The sequence below is a fragment of the Pleurodeles waltl genome, chromosome 2_1 (assembly GCF_031143425.1).
Source record: "Pleurodeles waltl isolate 20211129_DDA chromosome 2_1, aPleWal1.hap1.20221129, whole genome shotgun sequence".
Lineage (NCBI taxonomy): Eukaryota > Metazoa > Chordata > Amphibia > Caudata > Salamandridae > Pleurodeles > Pleurodeles waltl.
The window spans coordinates 605,609,419-605,635,799 of NC_090438.1; the positions used below are offsets into that span (position 1 = coordinate 605,609,419).

At 44.6% G+C, this 26,381-nt stretch overlaps 1 protein-coding gene across 5 annotated transcripts in view; it reads right to left on the reverse strand.

Moving 5' to 3' along the window:
* Positions 1 to 26,381, reverse strand: part of ELMO1 (engulfment and cell motility 1) — a 1,154,836-nt gene that overhangs the window by 54,583 nt on the left and 1,073,872 nt on the right. For all 5 annotated transcript variants that reach the window (XM_069215589.1, XM_069215618.1, XM_069215598.1 and 2 more), the window contains one exon: positions 9,176 to 9,288. In XM_069215589.1, coding sequence (XP_069071690.1) covers positions 9,176 to 9,288 — 113 coding nt within the window. The remainder of the gene's footprint in view (positions 1 to 9,175; positions 9,289 to 26,381) is intronic.

The following is a 26,381-nucleotide window of genomic DNA, read 5'->3' on the forward strand; positions in this document are numbered from 1 at the left end:
TCTTAGCACCTCTGGTGGTTAACTCCACCTTCCTTATTAAAGTCATGACATCCTTTAAAGGAGCCTCCCCATTTACCCATAACTTATCTTGAATGTTAGGTATGCTTGAATGCATTCTAATTTGATCTCAAATGCATTCTTCTTGTAAAGTTCAAAATCTGCAAGTCATTGGTAAATTTTTAAGCGCTGGCACATAGTCATCTACACTCTCCGTTTTCCCTTGCTGACGTGGAAAAAATTTGCATCTCTCAACTGCAACACATACCACAGGAGAAAAGTGAGCATCTAGGTCTTCCGGTGCATGCATGAAAAATTTGCTAAACCTTGTCATTTTTTTAACATTTTTTTACTGGTTATATGTTTTACCCCTCCAGGGCCTAAACAATGTAGAATATTTTTTTTCTTTTCTGGTGAAATCTACATCTTTAAACATGTCAATATAGTTCCAAACATATTCTTTCAATCTTGCCACCTCTATAGAAGGCTCCCTTTTTCTGGCAAAAACGGTCTTGGTGTGACTAAATTTAATGAAAATGTTAACTATAACACACAAATTCCTCTTACTCCACACATCAGGTATCCGCTGGTTTAAGAAAGGAAAGTCGCTGTCACATTGTTGATTGTTGCAGTGAGCCTTTAATGACACACACACCACTCTGAGTTTCGGAAAATCAATTTCCTTGTTCACAACTGTTGTATAGTGCAGATGTCATCCTTCAATAGATACACATGCTTTAAAAGACTGCACAGTACTCACAGTTATAGCCGCATGATTGGTAACCCCACTGTTCCATGTACGTTGTGAATATCATTTTGCATGCAGCACTCACCACCACAGTAACAAACGGCAACAACACTTCTCCACATGGCAACACTATCGCTCCGCATGCATTGTAAAAATTCAATAAGGTTTCAAACTGCTCGCAATTTGTGCTGGGGCTGAAATTGTTCTGCTTTCGCACAGAAGACTTCCTAGATAACAGCCTCCATTCTAGATACAAGTCTCTAGCCAATTTCTCTAGCCTTGTAGCCAATTTCATAATGATAGATCCACAAGTTATTGTTTAAGCTATTTCTTTATTGAACCCCAGCAAGTACAACAAAGTGGAGAACATAGGACAATCCTGTCTGCCAGTTAAGCCAAAACCCAAGAACCTTAACACAACATTCTAACATTCTTAAGATTACATCACATATTACATCATACAATAAACCTTCAAAAACCCATCACCACAGATGGACAGCTCCTCTTTTCCCATGTTTAACACCAAAAGATGGTGCTTTGTGTTTCATTTTTGAAAAGCTAAATTAGTACACTTTGCTGAATAAATTCACTTAACACACTTTAATTCAAGTTGACACAAGAAATCTTTTTAGACTCCTCCTATAACTTTATTGAGAGAACAACTGTACGAGAGGCCAAACACGCCAGTGAACACAAAACACGTGAATTACAAAAAGAATGGGGCATCACAGATCCCAGTTACTGGTCTTCACTCAGGTAAAGTGCAGTGTGGAGCTTGGCTGCATCCAGAATCCAACGAAGAGCTCATACATGGTATTATTATCATTAACCTAACTCATTTTATTATTATTATTACTATTATTATTTGGCGGGCAGGTGGCCGGCCAGTGGTTCAGTACAGACAGACTGATTGGGAAAGCACTTTTGAGATTTGTGAGGGTGCTTGGTGAGGAACATAAGGCTGCTTGAAAAATCACAAGCATAACATCCTCTCCCGAGCACTTTCACACCCATCCACAGTATACATATGATCCGCCTATCTAGAGCCCCACTTCCCCTACTCACCGGACAGAAGCCAAATTCAGACTCAGAACGTTTTTAGCCTTAGGGTCCAAAAAAGCATGAGCTAGTCCAGAGCAAAGCATCTGTCTGGAGCCAGACTGGAGCTTTCATTGACTCACCCACTGGCGCTAGGTGAATACGGAGTTCAGCAGCTCATTGGAGAGTCGCAAATTGGGCCCTTGTACTTTTTTTTAAAACTCAAATTAAACACTAGTTGGTTACGAGTCCATTTTATTCATCCTCCACAAAGAGGTCTATGAGCTGCTGTCAGTGGCACAACAAAGGCTCCTGCAGTTCGGGACAGGGGGTGGCCGAGCTCCAGGAGGCCCCCTCGGCACAGTACCCTGGCCTGATAGCTTCTCAGTGAGTCCAGAGGGGGAGCAATCCCATATTCCGTGCAGGAGGAGGGGAGGGAACACCAGCTGCTGTGTAAGAAACAATCCCTCAGCAGGCTGGCCTCTGCAGGCCACGCGATGAGCACCGCAGCCCATGCAGCACGAATGATTGTAACAAGCCATTTCTATGCAGAACGAGTTACTCGCTTACATCTTACTCTCAAAGCTAAAATAAGACTTTGTGCATGAGCGGGCAAGCATGACCTTCCATGATTCACTGTTTGTTTGAAGAACTTTCATTATTGTATGCTCTTCGTGGCTGTTATATGCAGTCTGTTTGTGAACGTCCTTTCAAAATGTTGCTTCACCTATTTTCGAATCAAGCCAATAATCTCTATTTTTATTACAAAATACATTTTTAAAGCGATTCCCTAAGCAGTTTCCCATAGAGTTCTGCAGGTCACTGTAGATGTTTCTTACATTGCCCGTACAAACATAATCTACTAATAGTTATTTGTTGTGAATCTTTACAACAATAGTGCATTTTTGGATCTGTTCTGAACCAATTCTGCATATTGATGGGTTCACTTTCACACCCAAAATGGAAAACAATTGTGAAAAAATGACCTAACGTTGTTTGCAATTCTTTTTTCTGTAATTGCAGTAAGTCACTTTATTTTTCAGCTGAGAGCAGAAGGTGTTAACACAGAAGGCCCAAGACACATGACTCATAGCTTTTGATTTGGACATGGATAGTAAGGGAATATCCCAATATATAGTTGCCAAAAAGCCAGTGTGATGTTTTCAGCCAGTATATGTGTGTGTCTGTCTGTGTGTATGTATATATATATATATATATATATATATATATATATATATATATATATAACCTAGTGGCACTCGCCACTAGGTAGTTATAGCTAGGACCTAGTTTCTATAGAAAGAGAGTTTTTTTGTTTTGGCTATAACTTTGGTGCAGCTTGACGAATCTGCATGAAATTTTCAAAACTTATACTTTGGTAAGTTCAGCTTCTGTCTAGAAAGTTTTGGGTGATCTGTCAAGTGAGGACTAAAAAAAAAAAAAAAGGGAGGGGAGGGGGGTAATCCCAAAACGAGTTTTACCCATTCATTTTTCAATAGGATCTTTAGACACGCCTTCAGGCCAAACAACTGAATGGAATTACACCACATTTGGCACAAAGCTAGATTCTGTTACACAGATCACACTTTTTGTAATTTGGTGCAATTCGGTTCAGTAGTTTCAGAGAAAGTTAAGGCCAAAAATATAGATATATAGGGACGCTGATCCTCCACGGATCCAACTGTTCCCTTGTTGATATCTCATTGGTTGGCAATACCTCAGTAAGGAAGTGTTGGCAGCCATCTTGGTACTCTGCTGAAGCCGAGTCCCAGAAAAAAAAAGACAAGAAACAAAAAAAAGAAAAGGGGCTAGGGTAGAGTCACCCTGACCCCTTAGCCCTGGTGCTGGGGTCCCCGAGGGGCTAAAAATGTTTTTTTTTTTTTTTTTTTAAACATCAGAAAAGTCCACGGGTGGATCAGCAGATTTTGCTAATAAAAAAAACATTAATAATGTGGTCTCGCCACACTTTTACTTTTTTTTATTTGCCCCCGGGTGGGCCAGGTCCCGGGGGCTTTATAGAGGAGGGAAGGTGCACAGGGCCCCCTTCCTTGGGCTTTAATAAGCGCTGGGGACCGCCACCAGCTGGGGCAAAAATGTTTTACAGTAAGTGAGGGATGAGGGAGGCCTGATTATCTCCCCCACAGCCCCGGAGGACCACCACCCCCTGGGGCTACACTTAATTTGGAGGGGAGAGCGGGCCCCTCCACTGCCCCAGGAACCACCACCCACTGGAGAAAAATCAAATTTATTTGCGAGGGGCCGCGATGCCCTGCCGGGACCACGACCTCCCACAGCTACAATGTATTTGAAGCAGGGACCACCACCACCACCCCCAGGGGCAAATCTTTAAAAAAAGTAAGGAGATCCCTATGGGACATAGCTGTTTGCTGTGGCTTGGCTGCAGCACTGCAGCCAAGCTAAGCCACAGCAAACACTCTGCTGTTTGACAGCAGGACCTTTAAAGCAGGTCCTGCTGTCTTACAGCAGAGCCTTCGCGCGTGCAGGGGACAGAGATAAAATGCTTTAGCAAGCACGGAGCTGCTGTCAAAGCAGCTCTATGCTTGCTGAAGCAATGGCACCTCAGGGGAAGCCTTAAGGCACCTGCAGTGCCAGGTAGCCCTTAAAGGTCATTTTATTCACAAAAGTAAATTCAAAATAAAATAAAATAAATAAATATATAGGGACCACAAGGCCAGCACGGTCCTAGATAGCCCAAAAAGGGCTAAAAAGATTAAGAAAACCCATAGTTCAAGGAGCAGATCGCAGGTGGATTATTAAATTTAACATACAAGTAACACAGAAGACTTAGCAATTAGTTCACACTATATTTAGTCCAGTCGATTTTGGACTTTTTTCGGAGTGTGTGTGTGTCTGTGTATGTGCAAGTAAACACATATATATATATATATTTATATACCATGAAAAGTTAGCTTTGTTTTGCTAGTAATGTTGGTGTTGTTCGACAAATCAACACAACATTTTCCTGGAAACAAAGTTCATCTACATTGGCTGCTTCATGGATACCTTTGCGGTGATCCATGACACAAGGATAAGAAAAAGGGAGGAAGGGATTGGGTTCACAAAATGCTGATTTCCAATGTTAATTCCCATAGGAAACTTGGCTTCCCAATACAGAAAAAAACAGCTGAACTGAATGACACCAAATTTAGCATTAAGTTTGAACTTTACTCAGAAAGTGTGACTTTTGTGATTTGTTGTCGTTCAGCTATTTTACAGAAATTTACACTTGAAGAGTGGTCAGTTTAGACATGGAGTGGTTAAAACTCAGAAAATGTTAGGTATATCTGGACAGTTCATCCCGCAAGAGTCCGCAATACCAAAAAATTTAAGAAATAAATATATATGAAGCAATGACATACAACCAATCATAAGTACCAAAAGTAACATTGCTATCTTCAAGGATGGAGATCCTTTCTGAGATTTATATCCATTCTCAAAAAGATCTCCATTGTCTCCTTCAGAGTTGTATTGTTTTCTTACAACGGTAAACACATTGTTAAGTTGAATATCATGCCTGCACAATATTGTAGTTCATGATCTGCTGCTTATCAAAAGAGATCAATGTGGAGTGCACCGTAAGAGCCCTCTCTCAGTTCAAGGTTGTCAGCTGTTCACCGAGTCCCAAAGTTGACGCCTGCTGAAACAGTCATGAATATTTAGTACTGTGGATTGCAGCATTTTTCCTGCATCTCTGAAGCAGCAGTACAACAGGCGCTCATTTCTAACAGGCTGCTTCAACATGGCAGGATAAGACGACAGCCACCATCTTTAAAGGAGACACAGATTTGAGGTAAGATCTGAAGGATGAAGTGCACCTTTGATACTTCAATTCAGAGAAAGAAAGGGGCTTGCACCACTGTTATATTACTTCATGGACATGTTCAAAATAAATAGGCTGCTTAATCGCCCTTAAAGAGTAAAGTGAAACCCTATGAAGTATTACACTAAACAGTAGCATTAATCTCTGGAAAATACATAGTGACATCTGCAAACACTAAATTTTAAATTATTGGTGAAATCACGCTAGAAATACAATAAACATTTTTTTTTTAATGTAAATAATTTCCCACTATATAACTGTGTTGGTGCTTGTGATCTTTTACCTAACAAATTCACCAGTCTCTGGAGTAGTAATGCTGAGTTTACATCCAGGCCAGCTACCAAAAGTCATTGAGGTCTAATGCAGCTCAACTGGCCCTCAAAGTTGACTAGTGGTCAACAACAACACAAAGTATTTGTAGTAATGTTGCATGATACCACAATAGTGGCGAACAGTGCCTATTAAACCCCTTCACTCAGCTATGAGCGGATGGAGTAGCATGCACCGGTAAAATTAAAGCGAACTTAACAAGGGGTCTCACCAGACACCCAGATGACCTATGCAACTTCTCACACATTTATAACTTTCCTCATAGTTAATTTTTCCACTCAAAAGTTAAGGGAGGCAAGGGTCTGGTATAACAAAGGAATGAATGAATGTAAAATATGGAAAATGGATAGCGGATCAGTACTACCTCCATATAGCTGCATTCGTGTCAATCGAGCAAATACATCTGGGTTATCAGTTTGCAAATTGAACAGTTATGAGGCAACTCATTCGTGAGCTAAGAAGCTTCGGCCTGGAACGACTCCTGGTGGCCCACCGACTTCGGACCCCCACCCACCCCAACCAGCCACGCAAGAAACCTCGGCTTCATCCTGGACTCCGCCCTCACCATGTCCAAACAGGTCAGCGCCGTCTCCTCTTCCTGCTTCAACACCCTTCGAATGCTACGCAGAATTTTCAAGTGGATCCCAACAGGAACCAGAAAGACGGTGACCCAAGCCCTCGTCAGTAGCAGACTTGACTACGGCAACGCACTCTACACAGGCATCCCAACAAAAGACATCAAACGACTCCAGCGTATCCAAAATGCATCCGCCTGCCTGATCCTCGACATACCCCGCCGATGTCACATCTCCCCTCACCTGAAGGACCTCCACTGGCTCCCCGTGGACAAGAGGATCACCTTTAAACTCCTCACCCACGCTCACAAGGCTCTACACAACACCGGACCTACCTACCTCAACTCCAGACTCAACTTTTACGCCCCCACTCGTCAACTCCGCTCTGCCAATCTCGCCCTCGCCATCGACCCCAGGATCCAGCGCAAGACCTCCGGCGGCAGATCCTTCTCCTTCCTCGCTGCCAAGACCTGGAACTCTCTCCCCACCTCGCTACGCCAGACCCAGGACCTCCTCACCTTCAGGAGACTCCTCAAGACCTGGCTCTTCGACCGCTAACAGCTCACTCCCCCCCCCCCAGCGCCTCGAAACCCTGACGGGTACATAGTGCGCTTTACAAATGATATGATTGATTGATTGATGAACCAGTAACATGATTTTATCTCCAACCCCACAAAGCATCTGCTCTACAGCTTGCAGCATAAATCAGCATCCTATCAATATAATATATGACGAAATGATAGAATTAAGTAAAAGCATGTAACATTTTGGTACCTTAAGGATGCATTAGTAGTAGAACAATAATTCACACTTTTTCCCCCGACACCATGCTTGCAATGTATGCCAGTGTGGAGCTTTTTAAAGATTTCTACAGTGTTACCTACAAGTCTATTGCTCTCATTCATTGACTGTCAAGGGACTCCCCAGTCCTCTAATTCAGAAGTCTAGTATTCCAAGACATGTGAAGTCCTCTGTCAGTACATACAGCTATTTCTCTGTCTTATAAAAGTTTATTACCTAGTAAAATGTGTCTGCGGGCTCCCTTCACACTCTTAAATCCGCCATGGCGAATTATGCATATTATAGCTAACGCATAGGAGAAATTACAGTGAGCTGGGAGGTATTTCCATTCCCTTGGTAAGCCATATTTGTGCTGGAAGCAGCAATCCAGCTCTCTTTTTATGTTCAGCCTCCTAATTAGTGGCTGATTTTATACATGTGGAAGAAATCACCAGAAGCAAGGAGGAATGGAGGACAGTAGAGCTCTTAGAGAATGCTGTAACTATAATCCTTATTCAGACCTTTTTACTACTGATAAATATATCTATTTGTCTATTTGTCTGAGTATCTGAATGTTCAAATTTAGTGACTAAATTAAGAATTCTATGAACAGGAACATACCTATCAATGGTACAGGATATGCCATTCCATGCCACAGGACCAGAAGTCCTTAGAGGGCCACTGAACTCCAATTACTTTTTTTATATTCTAGGCAAGTAGGAGTGCCCATTTTCTTGATCACACCAGAGCCAAGGTACTCTTACTAGATCACTGCTTGTTATGATAATATTGGTGCTGGGATGGATAATTTTCACACCTGATGATGGATGTGTACCCCTGCCCTGACTGCCCCAGTTGCAATTAAGTCTGGATCCCTAGTGTTGATTTTTGTTGCCATGGACAAACACAGATCATGTGTGTGAGAAATGACATAGGCTTGTCTCAAGGATTGCAGTCTTCTTGGACTAAGAGGGATGTGCCAAAGTGCTACCATCATAGAGCTGAAAGGCTACTGTCCTTGCCAGGAGTTAAGCAGCATGAGCACGGTCGTAGCAGTATACCATGTAGTGATCCGTATAAGTGAACAAGCCTTTTACCTGTTTCACTGGAATGAGGCCTACTGGCTCACTCATTTAAAGTTCCAGTGCTGTGTGCTTAACTCACCCTTGGCTTCAACTTAGTATGTAGTGCTGTGCAGTGCATGTGTGTTGTATCCATGTACTGGGAGCATGTGTGCCTTTGAATGGTACAATACATAGAATATTCTGGGTTCCATTTTGGAAGACCCAGGGCTGACTGGAGGAGCATGAGGAGGTAGAGGCATCCCCCCAGACAGAATTGTGGATTGCTGCATTCCTGTGAGCTGAGTAGGTCACACACTGGATAAAGGAGGAACTAGGCTCTCCTACAAACTTCAAAGTGTGTTCCTTGATTCAGAAAGAGGTCACTGGAAGGGGGCCTGGTCCCATCTCAGGAAGGAGATGGGGCTGATAGGACAATGATAAAGAATAGGCTGAGGCCCTGGGGCAACCTTTTATATTCACATATCACTTTGGCTGCATACATTATGCAAGCAAGTATTCATGACCACATATGAGCACTTCCAAAATGAAACAAGTACCTATTTTGATTTTTTTATTTACTGGTTCAGAACACAAAAAAAAGTGTAGGGTGCTGGAAGAAGGGCATGAGGTGGAAGCAAGAATAGGCAACCTTGCAGGACTGGTGGCTGGCACTTAAGAAAAACCTCAACCCCCAATAATTTTTTTTTTATTTTTTTTTTAACAAAATAGTCACCACCGAAATCTATATCATTTGCCTTTTCACCTCCCTCAAAACTCTGACACATTGAGTTTACTGCAGTACCTTGTCTCCGGCGGCTGTATATTTTTCTAAAACAGGTTCCCTCGACGAGGCGGTTGAGTCGCTGCTGTTTGATCAGCTCTAAGATTTCTGGCTGTATCTTCTCCTTTAGCTCCCTGAAAACAGTGCAAAGGCAAGTGTTTTTTAGATACATCTCAACATTAAAAGCTATGGAAAATGTGGAAAATAACATTCACATTACCAAAACAATACCCACCCCCCCAGAAACAAAACGAAAGGCAAAAAAAATAAAATAAATAACAACGACATTGTAACAAAAAAACTACAAAGGGCGGGGAGAAGAGGAGTTCATTTATGTTTCTGGAACTATCTTGCTGTGACACAAACTACGTAAACAGCAAAACACTTAAAGAAATAGTTTTTGGGACCTGTAAAGCAATGCTATGTACAGTTGCTATTTGGTGGGATATGACCGTCTCCAGGACTCCTGTAGTGAATTCAAATTTTGATGCAATCAGACAAGAGACAGACAAGTAGTCCTGCAAAGCGATGGTCCCTAGGAACTAAGGATTCACCACTATTCATAGATCCTGGGATTTCTTGCCCTAATCCAATGACTTGCTCAATATATTAAGTTCACATAGGTTTCAATAGAGCAAATCAAACCTAGTTCAAGCAGGGTTAGTAACGGGTGTTTATCAAAGGTTATCAAATTTCTTCTCATCAAAATCTGAAGTCGGAATTTAATGACCAAAGGGCATCAACGCACCAGTCAGAATTAGAAAGATGAATCCTGTGCTGCATCCCAAAACAAGAGGAGCTTATGAAAGGAAACTCATTGTGCCATATAACATTTTACATTTAACACAATATTTGAGTTGGGACAGTCATGTCTTCGGCTGAAATATATCCTACTAACAAAATGATGACCTGTTGAACAATATCAATATGCCTTTTACTGTTGATTTTTCATTTGCAAAGGAGAGGAGGGCATCGCTGAAAGGAAAAGGATTCATGGTGTTTCGATTGCCCACATATAACTAGATGTCAGGGACTCCAGCAAGGGAATTGTAAGAAGATGAGCTCCCTTTTAGGAGTGTTCTCTGGAGGTGATGCTAGCCTTCTATGGCATGCCCTTCTTACAGTACATCACAGAAGGAGACATGCAAGATAATTATTGACCAGCTGTAGTGTGCTGGTCATGTTGAATGACATGGTTAGTACAGATGGTGCAGATTGAAGGCGGTATCTGACAAGTGTGGGGGGTTTACAAAGGGAGAGGTAAATAAGGTGAGACGTCAATTTGTAATTCAGAAGAAGATGTAAATTGTACCGTCAATGACATTAAGATTTTTCATCACCATATTCGATCAAAACACGTTGTCTTCAACGTGGCTGTAAAAATCTAGGAAACTTCAAGAGGCATTAACATGTATACACTTTATATTTGCCATCTCTAATAGAACATGAATAGACCAGTAAAGGTTTAGGGTAGACCTATTCTCTTTAGCCTCTGAGTGAGCATAAGATAATTCTTCGTAGGTCAATGATGGATGCCCAGGAGGGTTGAATAGTAAACAGTAGTGCATGATGTAAGTCTTTCCATTCCCTCCCTAATGTTTCCCAAACAACCTCTTGCATGGAAAGAAGTTATAGATAGATGGCAGAGGCAAACAGTTGGTAATGTTAACATTCAATCACTAGCCTAAATGCTCTAGAACAGCCATCAACCTGTATGGCTGAATGCATCTAACCTTAAGGTTGGCCACTGACCTATATCAGAGATTCCGAGTCTAAATATACTGTACAGAATGCATGTACCCTGGGGCATAATACAGGGCCCCGCATCCCCAACGGTGCAGAGGTGCCTGGCCTCTTGTTCCTTTGGGGGCAGGATGGAGGGTCCTGTCAGCTACCTCCCTCTGAATGTTTGACTATATGTGAGAGGGCCAGCAACATACTCTGCAGAAGCCTCAGGTTTCATTACATCCCTGCAGCACAATGGCAACAGAAAAAAGCGAGCAGACTCTACACATAAAATGCTACTGATGGAGTCAAAGGTCACAGGGTCATCTACAAAATATCACAAATACCACCTGTGAACTTTTCTTAAATGTGCAAGCTCCCAATCATGTAGTGATGTAGTTATGTATCAATATGTATTTGTAGAACACAAAGATGCCCGGATTATATATCAACAAATGTGTATGATCCATGCATCCCCATAAACCTGCTCACAGCTCACCCACCCATGGGAACATATATTCAGTTTGACTGAGACAAACCATGTTTTTATGAGTGTGCCTGTGTACGCACGTCATATACAGTCAACCTCCTAGAAATCAACCGCTATACAAGAGGTTCAAGCCAATCACTGACCATTAACAGACAACTTTGTGCCTCATACTGCTCAAGCTCTTGAAAGCAGCACTGCAGAGTTCATTTGAGTCTTAGGTAGGACATAAGCCAATCAGTACAGAAGCCCATCCTACTGAAATGAAACAAGACTTCAAGCTGCAACAAGGCACCCATCTACAAGAAAAATATAAACCACAGCTCAGATGACCTTAAACTGAGACGTGGTGTCTTAGGAGGTAAGCACTGTGGAACTACATAGAGGCACGCGTGCTCTCCACATAAAAAATATGTCATAACCTTGCTTCCACTAAATGGTTAAAGACCTTAAGGGCCCCATACATTCATTAAGAGAATAAAACCTCTGCATTAAGAAACCAGACATAAAGAACACAAACTAAAACAAAATTATATGAGTCATTTTTCTATACACACACTGAGTCTTCCTAGTCCAATGAGGTGCCTGTTGGTTTGGTAGACCGAGAAGCAAAGAACAAGTATGCCAGGAAACACTACTGCTATAGCATCCCTGTAGCACTGTGCAATAGTACAAACACCTTTATGGTATGCATATGCAAGGATGCATTTGCACAGAAATTAAACAAATTTAATATCGTGCCAGGTGTTTTTAACAACTGCACGGTGGTCACCAAAATAAATATTACATTTGCATAGTGTCAATATATCTGCTCTGAGAGAACGGGAGGTTATATAGAGAATCATAGAAAGAGTATGGTATGCTAAAAGCTCAGATCCACTCTCTGGGGAAAATGTTTTAGTTAAGTGACTTCAGAAACTTGTGCTTTAGACAGTGAATTAGCAGTGTAAAAATCTACTTCTAAATGGTGTTTACTAGCGACACTTGTACATGACAAGCATATTACAGGTACATGATTACCAACCTCAACATCTACATCTATTTACAGCTAATTATATAAGCTAAGTAAACAGACAATAAAAATACTTAGCAACAGACTTACTAACAGAGCATACAAACAAGGAATTTATGGATCACATCTGTTTATTAATTTCAAAGTATAAAACATTGCCTACAAACCACATCTCAGTGAGCTATTAGAATCATACTTAGCTTAGTTCATGCGAAACAATAAGAAAAAACAAGAAAGATTAAATACAAAATACAACAGCATTTCCCCGCGGCTGGCCAATAGTACAGAAAGCAGATAATCTCAGGCTCCTTTATAATATAATCCTGGACATGTGTGGGTCTCCCCCTGAAAGTTCTCCCTCTGTACTCAAGTCAAATTCAGGACTCTCAAATAGGTAGGGCATGTCAATTCAGAAAACTCCCCAGATAGAATATGCAAGTATGGTTGCCATAGTTCTTTAAAGTTCTCGCTCCGATGCAGCGAGGCCAGGGAGAGCTTTTCCATAGCGAGGATAAACCAGAGCCTATGTAACCATGAAGTCGTTGACGGGATCTGCTCAGAGCCCCACCCAGAGAGCAACAGTTGTATTGCTGCATTTAAAGCTAAAGCCATCTGCCGACCCCTCAGTGACCTCAAAGGGAAGGAGACAGGGTTGGGAAGGCCAAGCAAAATATATGCAGGGAATCGAGGAATTTGAGTGTCAAAAGCCATGTCAACAGTGTCCAGTATGTATTCCCAGTATCGGTGTAACTTGGGACAATGCCATAATAAATGTACAAGCGACCCTCCCCCCGCATCCCCTCCAACAGAGATTAGATTTAGTGTGGTCCCAGGCATGAATCCTGGTTGGGGTGTTATACCAGGAGGTGGTCACTTTATAAGCTGTCTGAGTACCGGCTACGTTAGAAGCTGTGTGGTGTGCTCTATAAAAAACACTCTCCCACTCATCCTCCGATAGCTCTCTCCCGAGCTCCGTCTCCCATCTCAGTTGACCCTTCGTCTTGGGCAGAGGGGCCTCCTCCCGCAAGAGGGCGTAGAGCTCAGAAACCACTCGCTTGTCATCCTTTTTCGTGAGGATCCATTTTTCAAAAGGTGTTAACGGCCTGTCAATTAATGCTCTATTGGCTGGTTGCAGGGCCCAATGTCGAATTTGATAGTACATCATCCTACCCGCCTCGGTCAAACCATATGTCTCCCTAAGCTGGTCAAAGGGTATAACTCCCTGCTCGTCGATTAAGTATCCCACCCTTTTACAGCCCCCCTGATACCATCGACGTAACGCTTCCGGCTGTACTCCCGGGCCAAAATCAGGATTCGCAGCCAGGGGGGTCATTGGGGACGGAAAGGTCGTCAGGCCACCTCTGCCAGCGACCCAGTCCCACACCCTCATCGAAACCTCCGTGACCGGTGATATGTACAGCCCCCGTGCTCTGTGCCGACGCCTAAGCCTGGGTTCCTTCCATATGTGAGATCTGGCCACTGCCTGATCCATGAAGCACCAATGCTTCTCGGAGGACGGACAGCTCCATTCCAGGAGGAAGCGCAATTGTGAGGCTTGAAAATACCGTAGGAGGCAAGGGACCGCCAACCCACCCTGCCGCTTCGGTCGATACAATACCTGTCGTGGTAGACGCGCCACCTTCCCCTCCCATACGAATCTTAGAACCGCCGACTGGAGGGTCGCTATCGTTCGTGGCGGAGGCTCCAGAGGAAGCGCTTGAAACATGTACAATATACGCGGCAAGATGGTCATCTTAACGGCTGACACTTTGCTCAGCCAGGACAATTTAAGCCTCCCCCATGTCTCTAGGTCGCGCTGCACCCCTCGGGTCAGTTTTGCGTAATTCAACTACGCCGTGCGGGCCACTGTGGAACCCAGATCCACACCCAGGTATGGAAGCCCCAAGGGAGACCACATGAAATGGAATCGGGCCCTCAGGTCCCGCTCATGCTCAGGCCTGATAAACTTGCCCATAGCCTGCGATTTTAGCATGTTAATTCGGAACCCCGAGACCCAACCAAATTCCTCTAAGACATCCATTAGCACCGGCAGTGAGGTCATAGGCTCCGCCAAAGTAAGGATGACATCATCCGCGTATAATGATATGAGATGCTCGTCCCCTCCAAACCTCACACCCCTAATCTGCGGGTTGTCACGGAGCCTCTGAGCCAAAGGCTCCATGTAAAGCGCGAACAGGAGGGGCGAGAGTGGGCAGCCGTGCCTAGTCCCCCTCTGGACCGCAAAGGGCAAAGAGAGGGTCCCATTAAGCTGCACCGCCGCTCAAGGCGCCTGATAAATGCAGCAAATCCATGCCATAAAGCCCGGCCCCAGTCCGAAGCGCGAAAACACCTGAAACAGATACGGCCAGTAAACACCGTCGAACGCCTTTTCGGCATCAATGGTAAAAAAGAGCGCCTCCCTAAGAGAGCGCTCAGTCTTATCCAATAGGTGGAGCAATCTCTTGGTATTATCGCTACACTGCCTGTGCGGTATAAACCCCGCCTGATCAGTATCCACCAGGCCTGGCATATAATAATTGAGGCGGCGTGCCAAGATACCAGTAAATAGTTTGGCATCGATATTCAGGAGGGAAATCGGCCTCCTCAGGATCCTTCCCCGGCTTCGGGATGACCACGATAGTGGCATCCAACATGCTAGACGTGAGGGTGCCTGTTTGACAAAAGGAGTTAAAGAATCACACCAGGGACGGGTGCCAGTTCCACACAGAAGGTTTTATAAAAAAGCGCAGAAAAAACGTCAGGGCCAGGCGATTTCCCAGACTGCAGTCTAGCAATTGCAGATATAACCTCCTCTGCCCGTATAGGTTGGTCTAACGAGTCTGCCTCTTGTGCTGTCAAGGAAGTAATAGCTATATCTTGTAAAAAGGATTCTGGTGTTGAGACGCTAGGCTCCTCAGCCCTATATAGGCCTTCATAAAATTCTGCAAAGGCCTCCGCTATTTGGTCGCTCCTATGAGCTTCTGCTCCCGATGGGGAGCGAACCATTTTAATCAGTGACGCCGCCCGCTGCGCTCTCAACCTATGTGCCAGCAGCCTCCCACACTTGTTACTCCCTAAATAATACTTTTGTTTAAGGCAGATTACCGCGTATTCTGCCCTGTCCCAGTCTAGTCTCCAAAACTGCTTCCTCAATTTCTCGAGCTCACGCCACACTCTAGGAGCACCAGTACGTTTATGTGAATACTCCAATGCCCTCACTCTCTGCTCCAGCCCCTCCCTAAGTTGTCTCCTCGCCCTATTGCCCTAGAAGAAAGCGACATCACCTCACCCCTCAGGACAGCCTTCAGTGCCTCCCACAACGTTGCAATACTTATGGCCCCATCATCGTTAAACCTAAGGTATTCAATAATTACCCTTCGGATCGCCTCTACTGTTGAATTATTCTGGAGCACCGAGTCCTAAATCGCCAGCCCGGTGTGCCCACCCACACCATATCCACGTGGATCTCAACTGAGACTGGAGCATGATCCGACAGGGCCTGTGGCTCAATCTCTGAGTTTCTAACCCAGGGAGAAGCTCCTGAGTTGCCAGAAAGAGGTCCAACCTAGCATATGTTTTGGTTGCTGATGAATAAAAGGAATAGTCTCTCGACGAGGGGTGCACCCTCCCCCACACATCCACCAGGCCACACTCACTCAGCCAATGTCGACCGGCATCCGACAAAGACCCCGTCTACCCATACCGTTGGCCTGACCGGTCCAGATCCCTGTCCAACACCAGGTTAAAGTCACCCCCCAGCAATACAGCTCCATCAGGAGATTGGAGCAGCGGAGTCAAAGCCTGTCTTAGGAAGGTTTCTTGTTGGGAATTAGGCACATATAATGAAGCGATTGTAAAAGAGAAACCTCCCACTCTAAGCCTCATGGCTAAAAGCCTCCCCGGGACCTCATGCATTTGTGATACTACTTCCCCAGGGAAGTATTGCGAGAGAAGTATCGCCACTCCTGCATGCTTTGATGGTAGAGAAGACCAGAACTGCCTGGGGAACCACTTAGACCGCATACGATAGGTGTCCTTATGGACAAGATGCGTCTCCTGGAGGAGACATATATGACTCCCCGATCTCTCCAAGGCGGACAGTATGACAAGCCTCTTGGTGGGGTTATTGAGCCCCCTAACATTTAAGCTTATACATTTAATAGTCATAACCCATGCGGAGGGAACCAAGCAAAGGAGGAAAGCCACACCAGGGAGCCGCCCCCGTCCAGCACTCCAGATCGCTTATAACCCTCAGGTCCAGGAGTGTCACTACAGAAAGCCAGTATCGCAGGTAAACCCAGCATCAAATAACTAACAAGCACAACAGGTGCCTAGAACACAGTAGTCCTCGATCATCAAACTCCACGAGGTAAAGTCTCCACGGGGTAGTATATCCACCCATTACAAGTAACCAGTTCCATCGCCCCCGCCGCCCCGACCCTCCTCGACAAACAGTGTACTGTTAGCAGCGCAGCCCAAAGCAGACCCAGACACCCCCGAGCCTCCTCCTAGGTCGAGGTTCCGGCGGCCACATTGTTCAAGGTGGATTCTCTCTCCGATCTTAGTTCCGAGGCCGTCGGGCGCTGCACCTTCCTTCTCTTCTCTTTTCTCCACCAACGAGGGGGACCCTCCGACGGAAGAGCCGCCTCCTCACAGGCCTCTCAGCCTATATCCTCCAGGCCCAAGACACGACCAGCCTCCTGGACGGATTTCACCTGCCGAAGCTGCTCCTCCCAGCGGAAGACCAAGCGGAACGGGTGGCCCCAGGAATACGACACGTTATGCGCCCGTAAGTGACCTGTGATCGGTTTAAGCTCTCTCCGCCGCTGCAGGGTCCGCACAGATAGATCGTGGAATAGCTGTAGATCATGCCCTCGGAAGGCTACATGCTGCAGATTGCGGGCCCGCTGCAAGATCTTTTCTTTAAGAACAAAGTTATGGAGGCAAGCCAGAATATCTGGGGGGCGTCCAGGGCCCCCCGCATGCCCAACCCGATGGACCCGATCCAGGACGACCGCCTGCGTCTCCTCCGGGCCCAGGAGCGGAATAAGTCCACCACGTAGGCTCCAATGTCCTCCTTTTCCGCGCCGACCGGAGCCCCTCTAATGCAAATATTTTGTCGCCGGGAGCGGTTTTTCAAGTCCTCAACCGCCATCTGGAGGAGATCCTGCTGCTCACGGAGGCGGACTACCTCTTGCTGCAGACCCGCCACCTCCTCGCCACGAGGAATCTCATTATCTTCTAGCTGCGACACGCGTTCACCCAAGGAGGAAACCTCTCCTTGAAGCTCCCTCACCTCCTGCGAGATGTCCCTGCGTAGCTCTTGAATATCGCCCCTGAGTGAGTCAAACAGGGAGGTCAAAAAGCCCTTTGTTACTGTGGAGCTCTCCTCGGAGTCCTTCTCAGCCCGGCTCTCCGGGGTCCCCACTCCAGACACCTCCTCCGGTGTGGTCCCCGAAGCCAGGTGCGTTCCTGCAAGCATGTCCCTCACTGAACGCTCACGTTTTGATTTTGCCATCGCCATTTCGCACACACCTGGTCGCGACTCGCCAACTCAGTCCCCCGGGGCCACCAAAGTCTCCTTCCAGTGCCGCTCCGCCGCCGCCTCCCTGCTACGGACCGCACCTGATCCAGCCGACAGGAGCCGCCACTCGCCAACTTGTTCAGCAGTCCCTCGGTTGCAAGAAGCAGTGCAGGGCCCACCCCTGGGCCCCCAGGCTCCGTCAGGGCCCCGCGCTCCACCAATCCTCCGTCAGCCGCTCTGCAGAAAGGATCACTGGCGCCGGGACCCCGAGCCAAGGGCTCCGGCCGGGGCCCCCCACTCCTCCAACACACCCAGGAAACCAAGGGCCAGCGCCCACAGCAGAAATCCCCAATTCAAGGGCCCCAGGCGAGCCCCCAGGTCCTCCTACCCCCCCCCCCCCGGCGCCCAAAACTCCAAGGGCCACCGGAGGAAAGCACGCACCGCGGGCCAGGCCTTCTCCTCAGCCGAGCCGCGACCACGCCCCCGCTCTGAGGCCGGGCCCCGCTCCTCCGCGGGAGCCGCCGACACCCGTTCCGGGCCGATGCCGAGCTGCAGGTGCCCCGCGGGTGTCTCACAGCTCGGGGGGAGCCTCCAGGCTTCCTCCAGACAGGCCACGCGTCACTGATGTGGGCCGAGGCGGCGGAGCGCTCTAGGATCCGTCCTAGCGCTCCGCCATCTTGGGCACTTCCCCCAAACAAGGAATTGAACGACAAAACGGAATAAAGGAAAATTGCATCTGCTAATTTCAATATCAACTCTTAGTACCATTCATAAGTGAAATTTAAGAAATAGGCTCAACCACCACTTGTATCAAACAGATTTTGAGTAATTTTTGAAGATCCTTCGATGATAAAGATTGCAAGATGTTCTTTGTTCAGTATTTTCCAGGCAAAGAGCAAACTATATGCGTCTCAAGGAAAAGATGCTTCTTTGAACCTACTTGACTGGTCTGGACTGGTCTTACAGGTTTATGTCTAGGATAACTACACTCATTATTGAAAGATTCCCTATAGCACCTCACTGTTAAGAACAAAGCTAGCGGTATCCCAGTTCCACAGTAATTAATTTGTGGTCTTCCTGTTGATCTTTATCCATAAATAATTATGTATATCTGATGAAGGTGGCCTGTCACCAGGAGGCATGCTGAAATATGTTATTAACAGCAACACTCAGATTATGATTCAGAGGCTTATCATGAAATGTATCACCTATGAAGCAGTTATTGGTGGAGCAAATGACAAGTAAAAATTTTGTGAATAAAATATTGTGTTTTCTTGTTCTGCTGAGTTACAGGCTGTTTACCTATAATTTTCTGGTATATGAAAGTGTTTGCTCAAAGTTGCATACTGTTATTTTGAGGACTGTGAAAATATTTTACGTTTTGGGATTTTTTTTATTTTTACTTTTGTTTGACCTGGTAGAATGATATGAACGCTAATGAAAGACTCTGGCCTTCTGTTACTTTAGTACTGTGGACTCAAATAATTTTGACAATTAAGACTGACAGGCTTAATGAAATCCTTTCAATTATTCTGACATGTTTGATTGCCATTAGATCCGTTTTTCTAAAATGTTATTTTGGGCCAAATGATACTTCTGTAAACAATGTTTTGTATTGATGGAACCTTTCCTGCAGCTGTTTTCACAATTTTGCTTCTTCGATCCATAATTAAGTCAAGTGTTAGGTTCGGTCTGGAGTATAGTATACTATGATAAGGGTTTTCAACCAGCCCTCTTCACCCATTGGTCTGTTATTCTGCCATTCACATTTCTCAAGATATGGCAATGGGCCAGCCCACATCAGCCACTGGCTAACTTCACTGTGAGTAACGACATTCTGCCCTTTACAAGGAGTAAATCCATATACAAAGTAGTTCACCTAAGCTTAAGAAAATGTGTATTTTTTGAGACTATGTTAGATTGATGAGGGCTTTGCAGCTTCCAAATCAAATTTCTACAAAACCAGGAAATGACAAAACAAGCAACGGCAAAGCCAGAAGGCTGACGGCCAACTTCATAACAATGCGATGTAACATATAATTTCTTGTAACGCACTGTGAACTTTAAGATAGAACCGCAGGGAGCGCTAGATCGAAAGACGAGCCTGTGGGTCCAGGAATGAGTGACAAGAGAGTCCATGCTCTGACTGGAGCACCCACAACACCTGGAAGTTTGAATGGACATTTTGAAAATGTGAAAGAGTAACATGATTCTATGTTCAGAAAGATTTAATTAAAACTGTGACAACTTATCCATGGATTACTTTTACCATTGAAATATCCAAATCGTGCTTTTCTGTGTCAGATTTAACTGTTCTACGTACGTATACAAAATCACGAACCATCCACTTGAGATATATTCTGCCTCCAAACAGTCTATTTTTAGAACAGAAATTGGACTGACAGAACGTTAGCATAAGCCGCTGAGAAGACTTATTAAAGTTAGAGCCTCATCTCTGCAGTGGCTTTTAAACATATTGAGAGGAATTCTTGAGAGAAACTGCAAGAGTAGGTGGAGAAAACATCCCACTCAGAGTTTCCGCATGCTTTAATGTTCTGCGGTATCTGAATTTTTGTTTTTAAAGGGATCCTGGACTTATACGCAAGGAAATCTTTCTTAATAATAGGTTTATTTATTTCATTGTTTATATTTCTCAACACCCTGAAAGTCAGAGCTACGGGTTTACGGAGTATAGTATAAACATCGTGGTCGTTTCGTTTATGTACCTAACTTCAACAGAGATCTTAATCAGTGTTGATGACATTGAGGTACTGAACATGTGCGATGATATCGACGAACAGAAGGGGATGCAGGACGACATCAAATCACAACTGCACTGCCTTGCTGAGATCACAGCATGCATGCTACAGAACTGCTGTGTTTCTACCTCTTTAAAATGTGATCCTTCTTCTCAGCCCAGTGAACCCTTCAGCCCATCGATTCAGCTGGCCACCCCTACAAACCACATAGAAAATTCCCAAGTGGGAAATCATTGTTGAGACGATCAATAATTTGAATCTCATGCCATTACCATCATGAAGAAAGCCTTCCATCCCATTCATGTCCTTGTGCTTGTGCTTAACCTCCCTCCACAACTCCCCACAAACAGTTGAGACTTTAGCCAATTAAATGGTCTTGTCCTGCTGCTAAAGCATCGGCAGGGGTCTCCCTTCTGAACCACTTTCAAAGACTTGCCAGACCACTGATCTCTGGCGTAAAAGGCATCAAATATACTCCATATGTGAGGAGATCGCTGCACTGGTTCCCTATCAGTGATCGACAGGATCTACAAGATTCTCACCACCCTGTGCTGGACTATTTATCTTCCCTACCAAGAGATCAAATGCCTAAAGTTGGCTCTCCTAAACCTGGTGCCCCTAAATAACATTTGGCTTTCCATGTTGTGTGGGATAATTTCTACATTAACAAGTCTGTATGCTGTGGAGTTCATCTCCCTCCAAACTTTTGCAACCCTTCAATAATTACCCCATCTCAAGCCATGATATAATACACAATTGAAAATGATTGGCATGGTGAAATACTTTCTGCTGTAACTTTACTGGATATCGAGAGTTTTTTTGATACAGTATGATGGGTGCTTATGGTACTCAAAAGGCTTAAACATGCAGTCGTTCAGGGGCAGCCCATTATCTCTACTCTTGTTTACCAAGGTGATTGAGCCTTTGGCTTATGTATTAAGAATGCAGATGGAAGAAAGGGGGAGATTAAAATCAATGACACAAAGAACTCAGTGTCCAATACGCAGACAACTCTGGCATATTTAAAAAAAATCGTGTTCAGTATGCCTCGTACCTAGTAAGGATTCTGGGGAAGTTTAATAATCTGTCTGGGAGACAATAATTAGGCTAAATCACCTCTTCTTTGACACTGTGAATGCACATAGTGGAGACAAATGTTCAAGGGCAGATCAACAATTTAAAGTATTTCGTTATCACGCTGGCAGATGTCCGTATAATTATATCCAGGTGAACCCGGGCCAAGCAATCAATAGAACTGATGACTCAATTTCTTTTTGGGTTAAGTTACCCCACTCAATATTGGGCAGGATAGCACTTATGTATGTGGCGACGGTGTTATGCCTAACAAGGATAGAGGGATGTTTCAGTGTGTTCTCGTCAATTATATTGGCTTGCATTTGTCCCAGGATTAAGCTGAATACTGTATAGCGGTATCCTGGGAGTGCTAGCCATGTGCCCCAAATGCAACATCAGCTATGGTGTTTAGCCACATCCTAAGGAAAAGAGTGTAAATTATTAAGTGCCTGCCATGGAGACTTAAGTCTCAGATACCGGTTTCCTACTTAGGTGAGGTGGGTCTTTGGAGTGTCACACTAAGCTCCTCATTACGACCCTGGCATTCTTAAGACCGCCAGGGTCGTGGCAGCAGTCGGACCGCCGCCAACGTGGTGGTCCAACATCCACAATTAGGACTGAGGCGATTGTGCCACGGTTGGACTGCCAGCATCGCTACTCCTCCTCCACTGGATATATAGATATATATATATATATATATATAAATATATATAAATATATATATATGCTTGTCTGGGTTGTAGAGTTTGTCTTTATCTTTTGAGTTTAGCGGCTATAAACTTTGCCATGGATATCCCATTGTCAGGAGTCTCTCATAAAATGTCCTCCTGTCTGCATTTTGTTCATGAAAAGATTTTTTAAATAATATGTCCATGAACAACTGCACCCACCACTCAGCTGAAATTCCAACTATCACTATGCTATTAACACACATTAACCTTCATGGACTTTCCCCATGTCATATGGTCACAAGCGTCTTTGTATCTGTATACACATCTATTCCGGCAGAAAGAAGTTCACTAAAAACTATTCCATTACAAATATTTTGTTGCAAACTCTATTCAACAAACCTATTGACCCCTTCAGCCATAGCATTCACTGTAGTAAAGTAGAGGACATTGCAAGTATGTTTTATTCCACATTTCTCCAAAAATTGCCTTAACTAAGCAGAAGAGTCCTGAACATGTTGTCAGGAACCAAATTATTTGGCAAAACCTCCTTTTTGGCATATCCTTCAGAACCCAATGACCATGTATCCTTAAAGGCACCTGCCGTCAATCACTATGATAGTCTTATCACAAACCTTCCTAAACCCTCAAGTGAACCAAATGTAATTGTCATGTATTTTGACACTCATCTCATAGGGTTCTACACTCTTAGTGTAATTTAGCATCTTGTAACTTATCCTTATTTCCACCTGCTTGACCTATTTCTGATATCCCACATGTCATCATCAATACACCTTTCTGTCTCTACACTACACCCCAAAGGTGCCACCAGAGAATTTGCAGATGACGTTTCCTATGATGGACTACTGTGGGATAGTTGCTTTCTATTCACATCTGAAGCACCATTAGGCAACTGCTCTTTCACAGTGTATTAATTCTGAATTTCTTATATTCCATAAGATGATTCCATCACAATACACATATTTAATGTTTTTGACACTCTATCATACCTGCATGCCTTAATCCATACCACATTGGTTCATGACTGTTTGATTACTGCAACCACCAATTTCTTACTTTGGGCTTGTTTGACCACTTCCTTTCAACAGTTCTTACTCAGCTACCTCCCTTCTGAAAACATAATCAGAAATCATGTGCTTTATGTGCTTCGCTACACTGATATTGACCCATATATCATTGATAACCACCTTGCTAACCATCGTATGGTCTGTCTTGAATATTAGTTGTTAATCAATATACCAGGGATTAGTTACCTGATATTATCTTCAGCATTATCCACAAGAAAATTTAGAAATGTTCCACAGATCTACTAATTGCCATTCTCTATAAGAGAGTACCTACAAATACGTTCCCCAACATCCTCAAAGCATTTGGAATCATAATGTCCATTGCACTGTCCATTCTAGTAAGGATGGCATCAACCCATATAAACATTCATCCTCTCTTAAGATGGTCGTGCATTGGATATGAAATGTAATACATTTAGTTGCCTTGCCTTCTCATGTTTTATCTAATTAAGCAGATCACTAACATTCATTCAGTACCCATGTTTCCAATGCCAATCATTTGCTTCAGAAATGCTCCATACAATATGGAATAATAATGATCCATGAGGCCTAAAAATTTCCTCAGATAGTCTCGATCTTGGTAGTTCTGTGTGCTTCCTATATTACTTCCCTCTTCTTTATGACCTTGCAATCATATAACTGTATTTTTACCACAGTCCAGCAGTCTGACCTTTTCATCATGAACCCAGTCAGCACCTGGATACCCTCACAGGTGACAAGTAGCTCGTTACAAAATCTACTGATTGATTAAACCACTTATCTTGTTTAGTATGAACAAAATGTAACATACATAGAAAACCATGTTCCTGTTCCAGTCAAAATGCATCTTGGAAACTGCCAACACCACTCACCCAAATGAACAATGGATATATTAAGACTTAAAAAAAAATGGTAATGTTGATGCCGAGCTTAACCCCTTGGGTGCCATGGGCGATCTGGTCTTGTCCAGGCACATGGTTCCCATGTGCCTGGGTCGAGACCAGCTTGTCCGGCATCCGGCCCACGGGGGAGTGCTAGCGCTTCCCCTTCCCCCCACCCTCCCAGTGACATCTGATGACGTCAGCGCGCGCGCATCAGAGGTCCCCTCGGCATGCTTCCAGCGCGATCCCAGAAGAGAAATGCTTTTGCTTTTCTCTTCCGACTGGGAGGTGGGGCTGGGAGAGACAAGAAAAGAAAGGAAAGACCTTTCCTTTCTTGTCTCTCACAGCATTTCTCACAGCAGAAATGCCCTCTAGACACCAGGGATTTTTTTTTAGGGATTATCAAAAAAGGGAGCGGGCCCTTGGCCAAGGGTCGCTCCCTAGGCGGTCATATTGTTTTTAGGTCATTTCTGCCCCCACTGGGGGCAGATCGGCCTAGTATAATTAGGCCAATGTTCCCCCGAGGGGGGGCCAAAGAAATCACTAGACACCTGGGAGTTTTTATTTTTTATTATACTGACACACAAGGGGAGCGGCCCCTTAGGCAAGGGCCACTGCCCAGGGGCCAAATTATTTTTAGGCCATTTCTGCCCTCCCGGGGGCAGGTCGGCCTAATATAATTAGGCTGATCTGGCCCCAGGGGGGCAGAAGATCCCTAGACACCAGGGATAATTTTTTTTGTTTTTTATATGTGGGGAGCAGCCCCTTAGGCATGGGTCGCTCCCGGGGGGGGGGGGGCAAATTATTTTTTGGCCATTTCTGCCCCCCCGGGGGCAAATCCGCCTAATCTGCCCTCAGGGTGGCAGAAACCACTAGACACCAGGGAAATTTTTTCTTTTATATACTTACGCATAAGGGGAGTGGCCCCTTGGGCAAGGGCTACTCCCCGGGAGGCCGAATTATTTTTAGGCCAAAACCCCTAGACACCAGGGATACATTTTTTTTGTTTATTTTTTTTATATGTGGGGAGCGACCCCTTAGGCAAGGGTCGCTCCTCGGGGGGGGGGAATTATTTTTAGGCCATTTTTGCCCCCCTGGAGGGGCAGAAGCCACTAGACCCCAAACATTTTATTCCAACGCATAAGGGGAGCGGACCCTTGGGCAAAGGTGGCTTTAAAAGTACCCTTCACTGGTCTCAGAATATTTGCAGGCTCACCTGGGACAGGCAGGAAACTTTGTGATGGTGCAGGCACATGCGTGATGAAACTCAACTATACTTGAATACCCTGCACATACGTTCCCCGTGCACACTGAAACAAAATGCCCAGCATAAGCTCAGCCTTCTGTACACTATCCATCCCTACATCCATGATCACCTGTGATGGAAATTTGCCCAGATATTTTTGCCTCTTTGCTGAACCCTATTTCTACTGGCTATAGAACTCTGTGCACTTTACCCCTGCTAACCAGTAGCAAAATGTGTGTTTTCCTAGTTTCAACATGGTAAAAATTGGTATACTCATGAATGGCATATATAACGTACCAATAGGTCCCTAGTATACGGTACCAAGTTGTATCCTGGGCCTGTAAGTTAAATGTCACAAGTGGACTGCAGTATCCATTGTGCCCACCACTAAAGTGACAATGTAAACATGATTGAAAGCGTGCCACTAGTGGGCTGGGTAAGCAAGTTTTAACTGCAAATTGATCTGTCAAAATAACCCTTTTGACAGGCCTAAACCTTCCTTTGAAATATTTATAGGTCACGCCTAAGTAGGCCTTTGTGTTCATATGGAAAGGAACATGGTATTTAAGAGTAGGCCATGTAAAAGTTTAATGTTAAACACGTCCCTACAGTGAAAAAGCCTTAAAATCTATTTTCACTGCAGCAGGATTTGCTGTTCCATAGGTAAGCATTGGGATACAATATTAAGTTTAATGTAAGTTTGTTTGGGGCACAGGGACTCCCTTGAAACTGGATTTTGTTGTTAGATGTGGGAGGACTCTAGGATTATCATAGTATGTATCTC